The sequence below is a fragment of the Anneissia japonica genome, unplaced genomic scaffold, assembly GCF_011630105.1.
Source record: "Anneissia japonica isolate Jap-2015-1 unplaced genomic scaffold, ASM1163010v1 scaffold4240_len331602_cov119, whole genome shotgun sequence".
Taxonomy (NCBI): Eukaryota; Metazoa; Echinodermata; class Crinoidea; order Comatulida; family Comatulidae; genus Anneissia; species Anneissia japonica.
The window spans coordinates 129,452-148,415 of NW_022698708.1; the positions used below are offsets into that span (position 1 = coordinate 129,452).

Consider the following 18,964-nt stretch of genomic DNA (forward strand, 5'->3'; position numbering starts at 1 on the left):
AGAGTTTTTGGCTGTTGTTGCTTAGCAACCAGAAGCTGTTTGTTGTGGGCTTTGATTATACTGCCCATGTTTCTTGAGCAGCTATAGCTGACTTTGACATTGTTCTTGTTAAAGAGCTTATGTAAAATGTTGCCACTCGGGAAATGCTTTTTGACCAGGTTAAGGAATGATTTTCCGATGTTGGTTTTCACTCCTTTGCTGAATAATCTGGTACAACCCACCATTCAGCAAAAGTAAAAGTAAAATATCAGCTTACCCATTACAATTATTTTAATCGACTTTGTTGTCAATCCAATACTATTAGTAACAGTAACTGTTATTGTGAACACTGTGACGGTAACATCTGGATCATTGACTGTGAAAGTTGCTGGGTTAGTGTCTGTATCTTCAATTCCAGGAGGATTTGTGGTCCATTGATAAGTACATCACTAGGATTAGCTGAGACTTCAAGTTCAATATAACTTACTGTTCTTCATGACCAACAGTGACTTCATCTGCTAAATCAAATTCAGGTATATCTGAGAACGGAAGCAGAATCATTAATGGTAATAACTTGCAAGAAATGTGAAACATGACAAAGAGGCAATCAAACACTAGTTAAATCATAAAACTGGTAATGACCAATCAATAATAAATATGGCATCCCAATCCTTTCGTTCCATCAAAACAATAGTTTTTTCCAACAATATCGCTTTACGATAATCACGGCCTTGTGAAAGCTTTAGAATTTATTATTAATTGGTAAATTGCATTTGCTAATACATTGAGAAAGCTTTGCATTAAGGATACAAACCTGAAAACCCATTTTTATGTAGAGAATATAGAAGGCTGTCATTATGCAATAATTAATTCAGGAGATCATATACAAAATATAAAAAAAAACTACAAAGATAATATTAATGGACATAAAATAAAATCATGTTGAGACACTTACACTGAACGTCCAATCGCTGGACTTGAGATGTATCACTACCAACTATGTTACTTGCTTCACATTTGTAGTTCCAGCTGTCACTCCTCACCACATTACCAATGTTATATGTTAGATTTGTTGTTGTTTCTCTGCTAATTGGAGTCTCATCTTTGTATAGAATGACTACTGGATCAGGTTTAGAATTTACGGAACATACAAACGTTATAGGTTCGCCTTCAACAACAGTATTGATACTAATGTCAAATATTAAATCGAAAGCTAAAAGACAAAAAATATTGTTTTAAAAATATTTTTTTAACCCATCAATCCATATTAATTTGTGCTGACTAAATGGAAACTGGCAATATCATATGTAATAGGTTTTTTGTATTTGTTGTTAGAGAATACAGTCAACTTTAATACAAGACAGGAATTAATAATAGAGTCGCTATGTTAAACCAATTTTTGGTTTATATAATTTCATCACATACTTCTTTATATTGTTTTTTTAATTTATCCTTTCTATTTATCTTATCTCTTTCCTATTCTGTCATTTCAAATGCCTAATATGTTGGACGTACCTCAATGAATGATATCTGTTTCTACGTGAGAGTATCAAGAATTAGAGTCGTTCTTGTATTCATCCCATTCAATTCACATGAACTTCAGTAATAACATTTGTGAATGAGTATTTTCAATTCAATTCAATTCAATTAACATTTATTCAATTAATTAATCAATACATAAATTGATAAAGAAAGTGGACATTAAAATAATTAATTAGGATAAAAATAGAAGCAAAGCCTGTCTCCCCGACAAGACAAAAAGTAAAAAACTAATAATAAATGCATATCAAGTATATATACATTTATATTATATATATATATATATATATATATGTATACATATATACACGTTTACGTGCACATGTATATGTATACATAGACATGTGTACACACACACTTACATATATACATACATACATATTCACCCAAACATACGTATACATAAACACACACACACAGCCACATTATTCAAAATAATTAGAATTTACAATTTGGATCAGTAATACGAGAATGCATGTTATATAGTATAGTATATTGAAACTATCTATTTACATGTTTCATAAGTAAATACATATAATTTCTGGTTCTAAACTAATATTAATATTAATATTATATTAATTATAACACAAATGACAAGCTGAAGTGGTACTCACATGCAACACTTATTGTGACTGTATCAGATGCTGGTGAAGGTGGATCATTAAGCACAGTAACGTCACACATATATGTGCCATCATCACTTCGCGTCGTGTTATTAATAACAAGAGTGAGTTGAGAGTCATCTCCTTCAACACTAAATCTATCAGCATAAACATTCCACAAAACCAGGTCCATTTAGATAATGTACTATTGTGACAGGTGAGCCGTTGACAACCTCTTGCCATGAAATAAATGGATCATTGTAGGATCACTTTTTTATTGTTACAAATTAATCGTGTTTCTTGGCCTTCAACAGCATGCCCATCAACAGATACAATGACAGTTACAGCAGAAGATACATTAAAGATACTGAAATAAAAATGTAACAGTATTGTTTAAGATATTATCATCATAATAGAACCTAAAAATGGCCCGGCCTATAGTCTCAGCTGAATTCTAAAAGAATTATAAAACTAGTGACAAGCAGAAGCTGTACTCACATGCAACACTTATTGTGACTGTATCAGATGCTGGTGAAGGTGGATCATTAAGCACAGTAACGTCACACATATATATGTGCCATCATCACTTCGCATCGTGTTATTAATAACAAGAGTGAGTTGAGAGTCATCTCCTTCAACACTAAATCTATCGGCATAAGCATTCCACAGAACCAGGTCCATTTAGATAATGTACTATTGTGACAGGTGAGCCGTTGACAACCTCTTGCCATGAAATAAATGGATCATTGTAAGATCACTTTTTTTATTGTTACAAATTAATCGTGTTTCTTGGCCTTCAACAGCATGCCCATCAACAGATACAATGACAGTTACAGCAGAAGATACATTAAAAATACTGAAATAAAAATGTTTAAGATATAATCATAATAAAACCTAAAAATGGCCGGGCCTAGAGTCCCAGTTGAAATACAAAGGGAGCAGCGATGGGAGTTGAACCGGGACCAGCGCACACACAATGGCAACCACCGATTTAGCCAACTGAGCTAAGCTGCTGTAACAGGCCTAATAGATGAAATCTAATAAAGTATTATGACATAACTACCTGAACAATAGGGACCAAACAATGAAAAGCCTTGATACCATACCTGATTCTAAAAACAGTTAAATTCAATTTAGTTACAGCAGAACAAATACATTGAAACATAGTACTATCACCATAATAAACCTAATTAAATGTGAGATGTAAATATAAGAAAAAAAGAGAGTGAAGAGTGTGTACACAGTACTTATTTGTCACTGTCAGCTACATCGGACAACTTTTTTATTTGGAAAAAAGTACTCCCCCACCCAAATCATGAAAATCTCCAGGTTCTATATTTTTTGAGGACTCATTTTAACGTTTATTTTCAACACATTCAGTAGCGTCGAGAAACAGGGGTGGGGTGTATATGCTAACTGTGGGCAAAATAAGAACCGAAGCCCAGCAACGACGGGGCCTAAAGCATTAAAAATAAAAATAGAAAATATAACTAAAATATTATAATATATGCATTTATGAGACAAAATTTAAAATGCATGCATGCAAGGATCGTCTATCATATTGTATAATTGCAGAAAAGGGATATAAATTCCCTGTAATTTCCCACAAGAAACCCGTCACCATGTTACTCAGGTTCAGATTTAGATATATTGTATCAATGACATGATAAAATACATGAAATTGGTTATAGGTGCATAACATTCTTAAAAATATTTAAGTACATAAAATCCTTTAAAATATTCTGTAACAAAAAGATTGCTGTAAAAGAAATCACTGTTACATCCTAAATTAAAATTACATATACTGTACATAAAAAATAACAATATGTGGGAAACATCAATTTAAAAACCAGTATGCATACGTAAACATGTGTGAAATAGTTTGGTGTCAAATATAATAAGTAAACCCTTAAGCTTAATTGGTTAGTTTCTACGAAATTTACTGAATTAAATAGATGGTTTTTCAGGTTTTTTTTTTCTCTTTATCTCCTGTGCATTTTATCAAGCCCCTATAAATAAATATATGCTTACTGCAGCGTGTAATACGTACCGTAGGCTTATTGTATTGTCCATTTTATTTATCTTTACGGTAGGCTTCCCCAGACGGGCAATTCACCATTTTAAAGATAGCTGTTTGTCAAAATAATCGGGAAAATTCTAAAATGATTAATTATTTTTTTAAGGGTGAATAGTAATTCAAAATTCATTTACTTTAGATTGAAATTTTTAAAGGACAAACTTTGGCGTATAAAGTATAAAAAATAATTTTCACTTCACATTTGATTTGTTTTTGATTTTTATGTTTTATTATCTTGCTAATATTTTGGTCCATTGGTGCTTTATAAAAATACTTAATATGGATCAAATGTACATATACAGCTTTGATGATTTATATTATATTTATTCAACAGTGTTAACGGCTAACTTCCTTCAATATCATATATAATATACGACAGTATTTCTAGCATTGTGTAATACAATGTTCCCGACGGGTATTTGGACCTGTTCAACCATGAAGCCTTCGTGGTCTAGTGGTTATGACGCTCGCCTTGTCAGCGAGAGGTAGGTTCGAATCCCGTCGGAGGCATTTTATTACAGTGTGATTTTTCATAGGACTTTATTCGTTGAAAAGCTACAGGGTAGCCTACGATGTTCCATCATGTCCTTATTAAACACTGTATATGTACCTTTAATGATTTATATTATATATATATATATATACATATGGACGTATATGGCTCTGTATATGTATGTATATAATTATGGTCAATGGTTGTGCACTTGTATAGCGCATAACATTGGTCTCTATGCGCTCTCCAAAACAACAGAAAACAAAAATAACATGAATAATGGTTGAAACAGAAAAGTGGTTAAAAAAAAGCAAACAGGAAGTGATACAATAGAAAAATAACACAAAAGTAAAATGAAATCAAAGCAGGAGAGGGGAGGAAAATTATAGACTGTCAAATAAGAATGATTTAAGACGCGCTTAAAGATAATTCTGTAAAAGTAAATATTTTGTTTATTTATTTCACAGATAGGTTATAATTTAAAGTAATATTACCTTTGGTTGGTCATCTCTTTTTGCCATTCCTATGCATGTCAGTTGCCATTGTTTTAATTTTTTTAAATTCTGTACTGTATTTTTTTTTTGGACGCACCTTCACAATTTTGAAGTGTACCACTGTTAAAAAGTGCAGTTTCTTAATATATTGCTAACTTACTAACTAGTGATGCCAATATTTCACACAAACTTTGTTTCTATGTTGTTGAGGTTATTTTCTATATTATCTAAATATAGAATTATTGAACAAAACTAAACGGGCCTACGTCTTATAAACCTCTTACTTACCCCTCTGACGATAACATAGTAGTGCAACGATTTGTCATTGTAGGCCAACGCAGGTTCTTAGCATTTAGCATTCGTGTTTGATCATGAAGAAAATACATTATTTCCTTGGTTTGATTAAGGTTGACCAGTTCTTCTGAGGGTGCAAAAGCGAATCAACAAACTTTTACCGAACCCACAGAGACACTTATTACGTGCCCCAAAACAAATATGGCGCCCCTAAATGGTTCGACATAATTTCATTGAAGTATCTTTCGATTCCTTGAAATATTTCTTTTCTAAAAATACTAGTTCTTTGCAATGAAATAATATATCGGTTTCTCAAAATATATTTCGCTTTCTTGTAATAGTATTTCATTCCCTCTAAACATTATTTTGTCGAAAATCAACCTCTTATTTCTTCGTAGGAAAAGATTTGCATATTATTATAGGAAGGGTTGGTGGTGTGTCTGGAAATCTTTGCCTGAATAAACCTAGTTTTGTAGATGTCTGACCATCATTAAAAGTTTTATAAGCATTAATTTAACTACAGTAGACCTACTGATTATCGATTAACTTTCCCCCTGTTTTACTATTTATTTATTTGAATAATATTTCAGCATTTCTCAGTGTATTCGGAAATAATGTTTTGTATCAGTGATTGCTGGATACGTTTATGACCCTGTGTTAAGAAAGCGATTAATGGTCAAATTGTTAAAGAATAAAGCTAAAAAAGTGAATGAAATGTGAGAAAGTCATCTGAAAGTAACCAGAGATGAAAGTCTCACCTGTTTGAGCTACAAAACCCAAATCAGATCGTTACTATTATGTTTTTCTCGTACGTACGAAATAGGTAGTAGATCCCTGACACCAGGAAGGAACTAAATGATACAATAAATTCAACAATCATTCATTTGTTTAAGTATAGCCACTTTTACACAAAGTTCGTCGCACCTTACCGATGAAACCAAGAGGGTCTGTGATACTATCCCATTGCCCGTTAACTTACTACCGTGTAGTTGATTTGTTTATTATTTAGGCCTATCTCGCATTTCAAGGACAGATTAACATTGATAAAAAATTATGAAAAGTAGAGTACGTAAAAGTACAAAGTGATGAAGAATCACTTGAATGCCTGGATGACGCGAGCCCCGGGATACTGGGTTAATGTTAAAAAAAAAATCAGTAATATTGTATTACTAAAATTAACGTTTAAGGCTTTTTTAACAAAACGTTAACTCTTTTTAAAAATCAAAATAGATAAAAATACAATAAAAACATAAAGGAATTCCTTAATTTTCTTTTGAGCACTAGCTCGGTCGGCAATTTGGTAGTAGGCCTATTAACAGAATTTAAGATAGTAGGCCTATTATACACACTCGAAGTATCGAAATGCACGCCATCGTGTCGGGATTCAATATTTCGACATTAATTATGTCATCATCATCCATTCCTGATGATGGCATAGTTAATGTTGAGATATTGAATCCCGACACGATGGCGTGCATTTCGATACTTCGAGTATGTATGAGGGTTCAATACAAGTAAAATGCATCGTTTACAGTTCTTTAAGTGACGGTAGAGTGAGTTCCAGAATGTCTTCATTCAGTGGTATGCTCTGGATACCTATTTCGATTTTTACATTAGAAGATTATAATAAATCAAATTTAACATTTATAAAATAGTACGGTAATATTTTTTTAACAATACCTTTTGGCTACAACCCCAGCTGGATCAGACAAATCAAGACTCTTCCGGGACACAAGTAATCAAAAACAAATACCGGTACTAAATATAAGTTTCAACAATAGATTTTTATTACTTTAGTTTTACTTTAATAAGTAGGGTCTATTTGTTACATTATTAGTGCTATTAAGGTATTTCTTCAACTTCGAAGGCGACATAGAAGCTTACTTAATATTTCACGCTTGCAATCCTTTTCTTGGCATACCACAATACCTAAATTATTTTCTGGTATAGTGTTATATAACCTGTTTATAACATTGGAGCATGTATTTCTTGTAGATTTTTAAAGTTTAGATCCTATGTTTTTTAGGGGGTAGGGTAACGCTCACTGTGATCTACTGTATTTCGCTCACTGTGATCTACTGTATTTGACTATAAATAAACGTCGAAGTTCCATATATGAGGTGCATCACATTCAAAACGACGGTTATCTTGCCACACAAAGTTTAAATAATAAACGGAAGGTGGTTGTAAAAAAGCACATTAAAGTGCTGCCTAACATTGTACCTGTGCTTTGTCGACTTCATAATATGCTTTTCTAAGCATAGTGTGTTAATACTGTATTGTTGTAATACTATAGACCAAAATGCTATCGACACTCATGGTGCCATTTACCAACTTTTTAAATATATGAATCCAGTGAGTTACGTATAAAATTGGTGAACTTAAGACCTGTCCAGACTAACAAATTCTATTTTTAAAAAACATATGCGACATGCCTAAATATGGTCTGATGACAACACATCATGACATATAGGCACAGCATGACTTTATATTGACATACAGTACTACATTTCTTCTGTCATAAAAATTGATAATCTGGACAGAGCTAAACAATTCTTTGAGCGGTTGTGGTTGTACAATCGTAATTGATTTAATTCGATGGGATTATCATGATCCTTGTACAAGCAACAAGCATTCACTCCAACCAGCTACTGATATTATGTATCACCGGATTTTTTTTCCAGGGGCCAGCCTAGGAGCCAGGGGAAGCATTGTACTAATCTTAGTAATATTCAAGTATGAACTCGTCCAGACTGATAAGAATAAGATATAAATATTTTATTTTTAATTTAGAGTTTTGTTTTATTTCTTTAAGAACAGAATAAAGATAAACACATGAAACATGTAGAATGCAAAGCAAGAATTCGAATTTTTATTTTCTTGTGTTCCACAATCTTTAAAATATACCAACGATATCTTCTTGCATTCAGAGAACTTATAATGTTAATAAAAAATATTTCTGAGATGTCTAAAAACCATCATTGAGTAAGTTGGCATTAGCCTTAAATTAATTAATAATTATCAAATAAATTTCCTCACATTTGCTGTCTATTTAAGTTGTTAATATCATCATGGAGGAATTAATTTAGATTCCTACATGGGACCATATCATATAGCATAAAAAATTAAATTAAACTTTAAACATGTCGCTGGGTGTATTTCCAAAAAGCAGAGGGCGCTCACATGTTTTAGCACTCTATGAGCTACAACTAACCAAATCGATGTTTTCCCCGGATACGAAATGGTAGGTTATCCCTGACACCAGGAAGAACCTAAAAAATAAATTCAAAACAATTCCGCACGTCATCGGTAGGCTAGTTCTCTAAACATTTTTATATGATTGAATTAACAACAGGGCTGCATTTAGCCGTTTTGAAATAACAATGGTCGCCATAGCTTACCGATGAAAGCATGTAACACGATGACTCATGATAGGCCTATATACGGTGTTGGTTACTTCTGATTTTGTCTGTTAACTTACTTCCATGTAGTCGATTTATTTATTGATTTATTTCTCATTTAAAATACAAATTAACATTGATAAAAATGTAAAAAGTTCATAAAAGTAAAAATTGAGAGGAACTAGTTGTTGAATACCTACTGAAACGCCCAGATATAGCCTTATGCTAATCTTAAGAATTATTACGAATAAGTGGTACAACAAGTTGTAATAAAAGAAATCAGACGGCGGTTTGGCGTAGCAATTTCCATTCAGGTTCTGAACCTGTCGTGGCCAGAATGATCAGAATAATATATAAATATATTTACAATGCCAAATATTTTAAGTCTGATTCATTCTGTCACACTCAATCCATTTTTTTAACTGATTACAATGGTATTTTTCCTTTTTTCCTTTTTTTTGTAACTTATATAATAATTACAGAGCTATACATTGATAACAAATAAAACAATAAAAATAGGCAATAAACGAGTCGACCATAAAATTAGCATGTGGACCAAAATAAGCTGACACTATAGGGTGCAGTCATTGGTTTGAAGTAGTCAGTTGACCCAAGGTGACGTTATAATTTTCCCACACGCGCATATATATATATACCAGTTTCACTTTTTAAAAATTTTAAAAGTACAAAACAGAGATGAACACATGAAACAGAGTAGGAATTAAAGTTTTGTGTTATGGTCCACACTCTTTATAACATGCAAATGAATCTTTGTGTTCAGAGCAATAATATAAATATTAAAATTGTTGTAGATGTCTAGTCGCCAATATTAGTCCTTGATTTATGATGTAAAAGGCACTGGTCGATCAGTGTGCCTAGTATTGATGCCCACAAATACATTAAAATAAAAAATAACAAGAAATTTATCCCTTCTTGATTGACAATTATCTTAATTTCTCCTCAAAATTAAACCTGGCCCCAAAGTTGTTCGAGAGCATGACTATTTGCTCTTCTATGCACCCCTTCAAGCTGATCAGAGTTTATTTATTTATTAATGCAATTATTTCGTACTTAAAATACAGATTAACATTGATAAAAATATAAGTTCATAAATGTAACAAGAGAGGAGGGATAATTTGAATGCCTTGATGACGGCAGCCTAGGAACAGTTGGCTAATGTTAAAAAACATGATAATCTGGACAGAGCTAAACAATTCTTGGAGAGGTTCGTGGTTGTACGATCATCATTGATTAAATTCGATGGGATTATCATGATCCTTGTACAAGCATGGAGGTATTATTGATCAATAATACCTCCATGGTACAAATAACAAGCATTCACTCAAACCAGCTACTGCTCTCTGTACTTTCTTATCTCTTTCCCGGCTTCACATTAACATAAGCTGTTTCTTCGTCTCTATGTTGTAGATCTTGGTAAGTCTGGTTCTCATTGCCAGCAACTGACCTATCTGCCACATAGTCCATGTATGTCTGTGTCGAGATATGAAACGTTATCAATGCAATTCATTCATTCGTTATTTGTTTGTAAAGATACTTGATAATAGTGTGAATTTTTAAAAAATGAATACATCGGGGAGGTTTAGAAACTCCTTTAAAATCTACACATATTTATGTGCAATTTATTATCATCTGTTTTAAAAATCGCAAAGCTTGAGACAAATATCTATTATGATTAGTCTATTATCACTCTGTATAAAACAATACATTTTACAAGTTATAATACATTTTAACAATCGGTAGAATATAACTGCGATTAGGTCGATACCGTTTCAGTGGTAGAGCAGATTTTGTCCTACAAACAGGCACGATAGCATGTTACTGATTGTGGGAAGGACGACTACATTAAACACCTACAGTCTGGGGTAGGTCATAGAAACATGACTACATATCCACCTGAATCATTTGACAATATGAAACATGAAACCATGGCGTTGTGTATGTGGCACGAAGATGATAGTTGACAAAGGTGAGGTAAATTGGAATATTAAAAACTTACATCTTGCTTTTTCATATCCGTACTTCTCTTGTCTATTTGTGCTTTCTGAATTGAAATAAAAATAATCATTAATACAAATTTACAAACATTCGTTGTAAATTTGTTTTATGTCACTTTGCAGTCATTAGGCTGAATTTACATTACACATTTGTACAAGCTTGCTTATTTTAATCTTGACCATTTTATTGAACATAAATGGGAAGGAATGTTATGTATTATTGTGTTAAAATCATACTACTGAAATTTGTTTTGGTATCTGACAAACCTGTTTAATCCTAGTGTAGCTAATCAATCCACCAATTACTCCGAAGGCTCCAACAATGATGCCCACAAAGAACATACCAATTGTCAAACCTGTACTACTAGAACAGGCTGCACCTAGAAGGAAAGATATAACGCATGTCACTTCAACCATAATGTGCGATTCGACGCAGTCGTTGAGGTACGGTACTCGCTGTGCATTTCGCCTGTGTTCGTAGACAGGCACTGTCTCTCTTCACCCAGGAGTGAAAGTGGGTGTATGGTAGAAATATGAACATTTACAAAAACAGAAAAAAAAAAAGCACAAGACCGGAACACCACTTCACTGTGAAATGGGGGCCCTTTGACAAAAACCAATGGCTTACAATATAAAAGTTTGCTTAAATATTTCTAAAATCAGTAAAACAGGCAAATTAAAAAGGCATACTAAAAACTGTTATGGAATTCTCGCTAGGGAGCTGTGTACGTATTACATGATTTTGTGCTTAATTCAATGTCGGGTTTATAAACTGAACCTCTATACAGGCCTAAGTCTAACATATTATTTTATTGTAGAGTGTTGTATGCAATTAATTACAATGATAATGACGATGATGGGAGATGACGATGATGATGATAATGATGTTCTGCAGTTGCAGTTTCATTGTTTGTTCATTTGGCTTATTTGTTTCTTCTGAAATTAAGCATAGAATAGCGATTCCGATATTTGTTATTCCACCTGCTCCTGAGGGGTTGCGCCATCGGAATAGAAGGAAGGTGCCCCATATTGAAGAGCTTCCACCACACCCCCTCACCCCCTCCATTGGCAGAACTTTTTTGAAAATGGGGGGAGGCCATTTTATAAGTTCCAGTATGCGAGCGAAGAGAGAATCTAGGCTGGGGGACAGGAGGGCTGCCATGGGCCCTTGGTTGGAGTCAGGGGGCAAAGCCCCCTGGAAGCTACGAATATTTGACGAAACTTGTTGAATTTTATTGGTTATTTTATAGGCATCGAGCTACTGTAATATAACTTCATAATTGTTGTAATTTCCAGTGACGGATCTAGAAATTCAAAATACAGGGGTCCCGGAGGAGGAACTTTTACAGATGGGGTATGTCCACCTCAGCCCCACAAAAATTTTGTGGTTACAGCACGTCTAGATGGCCGTAAATTGCACTCTCAGACTTAAAATTTGAATATAGTTTTCTTATTATATCAATTAAAAAATAACAATTTAGGACCCCAGGGCACTTTTGCAGATGGAGGATCTATACGCAAGAAACTTTGTGATTATGGCACATATAGATGGCCAGAAATTGCACTCTTAGGCTTAAAATTTAACAATTTAATTTAATTTAATTGAACAATTTAGACCCCCACCACTGAATTCGCCACTGATTTCTAAACAAAGCCGAAGTGGAGATTGCTTCTATGTTATCAATGAATCATTTATCATTAGGGGTATGCTTGATATGGGTATTCCCCACGAAACCATTACTTTTCTCTCGGTGGATGAAAGTTACCCTTTTATAATGATACTCCAACTGTCGCGGGTCCAGGAAGTCGAAATAGAGGGGACCCAGGGAGGGTCTTGCGCAGTGACCACCCACCTCAGCCCCACAACCGCGGTAGTGGCTGCGGTAGGAAAAAATGTGATTATGGCACCTTTATGACCGGAAAAATTTTGTGTTTTCTAAATTTTCTTTTTTTTTTATAAATAAAATAGGAGGTTGGGGATTCGTGCTGACTGGGCTTCTCCTTGAATCCATCACTGTTCAATATAACACTTGACAGAGCCTATAATTTTGTTTCACAAATGACTAATTCCTAATGTTAAGTGAAAGTTTTTTTTTTATTCAATACAATTTTTACAACCTATAACACATTAACTACAGTGTACCATAAATTCTGTAGTTAACCTTCAGAGAACTTTAATAAATGGCCTAACTAAATATCTTATTGTTTTCGTTAAATTAGATGGATTTTAAATGTGGTTCTATTGTGCTAGTTTGAAGGTAAGCCAATCAGTTACACTTACATCTTCATGGTTAACATCAAGAAAACTAGAGCGTTCCCTCCATAAAGAGTTCCTACCTCTTACTTAGTCGTGCAAGGCGGGCAATTCCATTTATTTTTCTTTAGGCTCGAGGGTAAGTTTCAAGAAAACTTTACAGACACAAGCACATACAGACATCAATCAACGTCTGGTTGCTCAACTTGAAAAGGGAATGTTCGTTTGGAAATTTAAAAAAAAATCTATATCGTATAATAATAGGTCGATTTGTAAGGTGCAAATAATAATAATAATAATAATAATAACATTGCGGTGCTGGGAACAGCCACAAAAGTGGGAGGGGAAGGACCCCTACCCCCGTTCGGGGAGAAATAAAACGTATATATATATTTTCTACATATTAGTAAGCAAGTCCCTAAAATCGATTAAAAAAGCCTTTGAAACCCCTAACTTGTCATATATTTTGGGTTCGCAACCTGGGACACTTTTGAGAGATTTTGAGCGACACCTGACCACGTCCACTTTTTTCGCCAGGGACATAGGCCCTCTGTCGGGGCCGTCGGACCCTCCACCTCGTGCAAATTTATGCCATCATAAAATAAATCTTAAGAAACATTTCGGTTAGGAACTTGTTCCTTTTATGTCTTACTCATTCTCTGTCTTATTTGTCTAATGTTTTCTTGTCAATGTTAAACATGTGATTGGGGGGTATGAGATCGATGCTCATTACACTGTTTGTGCCCTTGGGTAAGACACTTCATCTGCCTCTCAGCTTGTAGGATGTGGATAATTCGGAATAAATAGTAGTAATCATTAACACGCATAACTAGCAATACTCCCAGGGGCAGCGCTAGCGGGTGATCCAGAGGTAGAAAAGCCTCCCATCAGGGACACTCCGGGTCACCCCTGGACTCCCCTGTCGGAGAATTTTCAGCAAGATCGTGATTCAAGCATGACATACTATGCTATCAAGGCAGGTAAAGATGGGATTCTTAACTCACATGGTTAAATTATCCTTTTTAAATAAATAATCTTATAATCAACACAACATATTTTGATAAACAAACAATTTAATTTTTTTCTCAAAACGAGGGGGGGTGTGGACCCCTTTTTGTCGGGAGCTTGGACCCATTGTCAGATAATTCCTGGCACCCCCCACCCCCTGAATACTCAACATTGAGCAAAGGAGGTTGCACGTTGTGTATGATCGAGTCTGCATCCAAAGACAAGGAAAACAGTGCCTCTGGCTGTTGGATGTGTGGCATGAACTTTAGATTCATGTTATGGAATTAGTATTTATATTCACATATATTTATTTATACAGCGCCTTTCTTTGCAAATACGAAGCGCTCCTGTCCCTGGTCATTGTATCCACATGCTTAAGTGTTGCTGCTGCACTCAGCACAGGAGCAAGCAACCCAACCAGGTACCCATTTATACTCCTGGGTGGAGAGAAGCAATGCAGATAAAGTGCCTTGCTCAAGGACACAAGCACAACGCACAGCAAGAGATTGAAACCCCGAATTCAAGGTTGGGGATCCAAACATGATTAGGCCTACAGTAGCTTTTATTCAATATGATGAAAAACAGTAACTAAATTTTGTGTCATTTACGGTACTCACCAGAATAATCATTTTCACAATATCTCCCACTGTAGCCTGGTTTACATTCACATGTAAAGTCAGAATAAGAAGGTATACAATTCCCTTCATTTTCACATGGACTGGAAATGCAATAGTCAACACCTAAAAAATAAATGTATAGTGTATTAAATATCTCATTTGATTATTACAGTAAGTTTTTCTATGGATTATGCACTGTTCCCGAATATTTAACTAATTTTTACAAATTAATTGATACTTACCATATAAATACAAAAGTAAATTGAAAAACACTTTAGTCTTGCCACAATGGCAAAATGACTTTGGAAAAACTTTTAAATATCGTTCTGTTAAATTATGGAATAATAATAGTATATATATACTGTTTATATATATTTTTTATGAATGTTTCTTTTAATTTTATTTTGTTATATAATGTAGTTTAAGATAATAACCTGGACCTCAGGGAAGAACAGTGTAACAATACTGACTGAGTATCAAGAATAAAGAAAGATTTCAATTCTATTCTACTTTGTTATTCCCTGTTTTGTATTTGTTTAGTATTTTAATGTATTTTTATGAAATCTCTTTTTATACCGAAGGTCCACTGATTTTTCTCAGACTTTTCTAAGAAAGTATAATACATAATCCAAGTATTGAAATGCACGCCATTGTGTTGGGATTCAATATTTCAACATTAATTATGTCATCATCAGGAATGAAAAAATTATTCATATTAGCAAGCTTATATGCACTAGTACCAAAAGTGTTTAACCAATCAAAACATTACCTCTAGTAGGTGACATAGCAGTGATTTAAACAAAAGATCAAAGCAATCTTACTCTACTGATCAAAGCTAGCTACAAAAACAAAGAAAGCTCCTTTGAAGCTCTGAGACCATTGTTAAGCAAGAGGTGTAGTCTATGTATAACAAACGCTTCTTTAAACAATAGTATAGACCAGTTTCGGGAGCTGTCAATAATGTTAGTACTAGAAAATATTAAACCTAATTTATTACTTACATAGACAACATTATCATTTTCAAGTATACCCTGTAAGCCTAAAACATATTAGAATGCCTCACAGTTTTTAACATGATCAAATATAACATTATCAGATCATGAAGCATTTTCTTTAAGTCTAGTTATTAAACACCTATCTGTCTTACTAATATAATAATAATAATACACATTTTTAAAGCGCCTATTAAAGCAAACAAAACTGGCTTGTCACTGGCGCTGGAGGATGTTAGAAAGAAGTTGAACTATTTGAAGAGGAATGATTTAAGAGTAGATTTGAATAATTGCGGATCAGAAATGATACGTAATTGAGGAGGCAGAGAGGTTCCAGAGTTTAGGAGCAGAGAAAGAAAAAGAGCGTTCACCAGTATGAATATGCTTGAACAAGTTTGAGGGATTGAGAAGAACGAGTAAAACGGGAAGAAACCTGTTTGTCAATAAGCGAACAGAGATAAAGTGGGGCACGACCATGGATAGATTTTTGGGTGAGAAGAATAATTTTGAAAATGATTCGCTTATCAACTGGAAGCCAGTGAAGAATGTTTAAAATTGGCGTAATGTGGGTGAACCTTTTAGACAATGTTACAACACGAGCAGCAGAGTTCTGAAGTTTCTGAAGGTGTCTAATGCCTGTCTCTTATACACATCTTCAATAGCAGGTAAACCATTGAGCAATGCATTGCAAAAGTCAAGTTTGGATGAAATAAAAGCATGAACAAGAGAAGCAGCAGCAGAAGATGAAATGTAAGGTCTAATGGAATGGATACAGCGAAGATAAAAGTAACCCGATCGGCATACAGATGATATATGGTTGCTGAAGTCAAGATGTTTGTCAAATATGACCCCTAAGTTCCGAACCGAAGTAGAAGGAAATATGTTAATACCATTACAATTTATGTTAATTTCAGGAACAGTGCGAGTACGATATTTGGAAGAAATAACAAGAAGTTCAGTTTTACTAGGGTTTAATTTAAGTTTCATCATTGAAGACCAATTTGTAATAGATGAGAAACATGATTCAAATATGGAAATAGTAGAAGCAATGTCAGCGGGATTGTCAAGATCGACTTCTTTCCAGAGCTGGATATCATCGGCAAAGAAATGATAATTGAGACCTAAAGAATTTAACAACTTAGAAAGACTGGATGTATAACAAATAAAAAGAAGAGGGCCAAGAACGCTACCTTGAGGGACACCATGTTTAACATAACATAAAATATAATCACTATTGCAGCCTGGACATTTAAAATGATGGACAACAGAACTTCTGTACTCCTTTGGGGTTTGATCTTTAGCAGATATAAAATGAGAAATATTGTTATACTGCCATAAAGTTATAAATTTTACCTCTTTAATTAAATGTTTCTTTACCTTATTTAAACATCTAGATCTAATCCAAATCTTAATCAAGCTATCATCAGCAGGCCTATGTATAAATTTAGATTCATTTAATTTCTTAAGTACATTATAAACAACTTTTAAAGGGTACCCATTCCAAGACAAACTTTCTAATGTTACTAAGTTCTGCTTGAAGTTTATCAGTAGTACACAATCTGGGCTCTAGAAACTAAACCACAAATCCAGGAGATCTTATGGTTCCATGGAGCAAAGCTATCATAAAGGACATATTGACCTGTATGTGTATTTTTACGATATGTACTCATGCTTTCTACACTGTTGTTAAATTGTAAATCCAGAAAATGTCACTGTTTTCAAATTATTCAAAAGTAAAATTTATCTGTCTATGAAAAGCATTAAAGTAGCTTAGAATTTTCGGGAAATCATTGGGCTTAGCTAGTACTAGTTTGTCGTCAACAAAAATGAGTATAAAACTGAATAGTACCTGATTCAATAAGTTTAGGAACAATAGACTTTTCTAGTTCAGTCATTAAAATATTAGCTAAAACTGGGCCAAGAGGTGAACCCATTGAGACACCACCAGCTTGCTTATAAAATTCATTATTATATGTAAATACAGTTTTAGTACAGCAATCTCCAAGTAGTTTCCTTTAGCAAATTTTTCTTAAGGCTAGTAGATATCAGTTTCTTATTGTAAACCCTATCAAGAATTATATTAATTACATTAGTAAAGGTAACCATTTCAGCTATTTTTAAATGTCCCTCATTTGTTATTAAATTATAGAATTGATAAGAAAGTATAATACATACTCCAAGTATTGAAATACACGCCATCGTGTTGGGATTCAATATTTCGACATTAATTATGTCATCATCAGGAATCCATCGTGTTGGGATTCAATATTTCGACATTAATTATGTCATCATCAGGAATCATTCCTGATGATGACATAATTAATGTCGAAATATTGAATCCCAACACGATGGTGTGTATTTCAATACTTGGAGTATGTATTATACTTTCTTTTCTGAGATTAATCAGTGGACCTTTCGGTTTTATAGAATTGACATACCACTTTTAAAATACCCTTAACTTTACAGGCCTACTTTTATAAAATTTATAGATGGTATGACGCTGTTTAGATTTTTTAAAACAATTTTGCTAATCTTTTTTCCTACTGATTTGTATTATTTTAGTACAGTATTTGATGTATTAATCTGTGTTTTAGGATAAATTATCACAAACCAGGACTATGTGTAAAACAGGTTTTTGCACCCTTTTTACTCTATAAATATGTTCAATAAATATATAAATAAATAATAGTCCAAAAAAAAAAAAAATAACTGAAAAGAAATAGTCGTGACAACGATCGTAAATTCAAGGCTTTGAACTGCGAGTAAATATAACAAAATTTTTGTATATACTGCTTATAGGCTAGGCGCCAGGGGTCAGGCCTATAAGTTAGGCCTAGGTGCACAAAAAATACTAGGTTAGGTAGGGCGGGGCGGGGAGATGTGGTGCAGTTGGAAAATTTTAAAACACAGAATAGTTTCTATTGTTCTTTCTAGTTTATTTGATAAATAAGCTCTACAAATGGCAGATCCTGTTTGTTGGAGGGGAGAAGGTGGGGTATGGCGGTGATAAGTATGGAAAGACTATACAGCAGTCAAATAAATCAATACCCACGAGCCATGAAACATTTAGCTAAGAGACATAAATCCGGTGAACGTCAGCCTGGAAAAACATGCCCTGTTCTGTAGTGGTAGGGGACACCACTACTATTGGCTAAATGACCTTAATGGGGGTGTAATGCTTTACAACCCCACTCCCACA

General features: G+C 33.8%; 2 protein-coding genes across 4 annotated transcripts in view; both read right to left on the reverse strand.

Annotated features, from left to right (window-relative positions):
* Positions 1–2,432, reverse strand: part of LOC117102732 (cell adhesion molecule 1-like) — a 14,136-nt gene extending 11,704 nt beyond the window's left edge. For 2 of the 3 annotated variants that reach the window (XM_033243135.1, XM_033243137.1), the window contains exon 1: positions 2,133–2,432. In XM_033243135.1, the coding sequence (XP_033099026.1) occupies positions 2,133–2,313 (181 nt within the window). In that variant the 5' untranslated portion in view covers positions 2,314–2,432. Of the gene's footprint in view, positions 1–318; positions 519–934; positions 1,193–2,132 lie in introns of those variants that run through there. The other variant, XM_033243136.1, reaches the window with a different exon arrangement.
* An 8,693-nt stretch (positions 2,433–11,125) lies between these two features.
* The window catches only part of LOC117102734 (junctional adhesion molecule C-like), a 26,770-nt gene continuing 18,931 nt past the window's right edge, over positions 11,126–18,964 (reverse strand). Inside the window, exons 5-6 of the mRNA XM_033243139.1 lie at positions 14,774–14,896; positions 11,126–11,274 (exon numbers count right to left, since the gene is read on the reverse strand). Coding sequence (XP_033099030.1) covers positions 11,126–11,274; positions 14,774–14,896 — 272 coding nt within the window. The remainder of the gene's footprint in view (positions 11,275–14,773; positions 14,897–18,964) is intronic.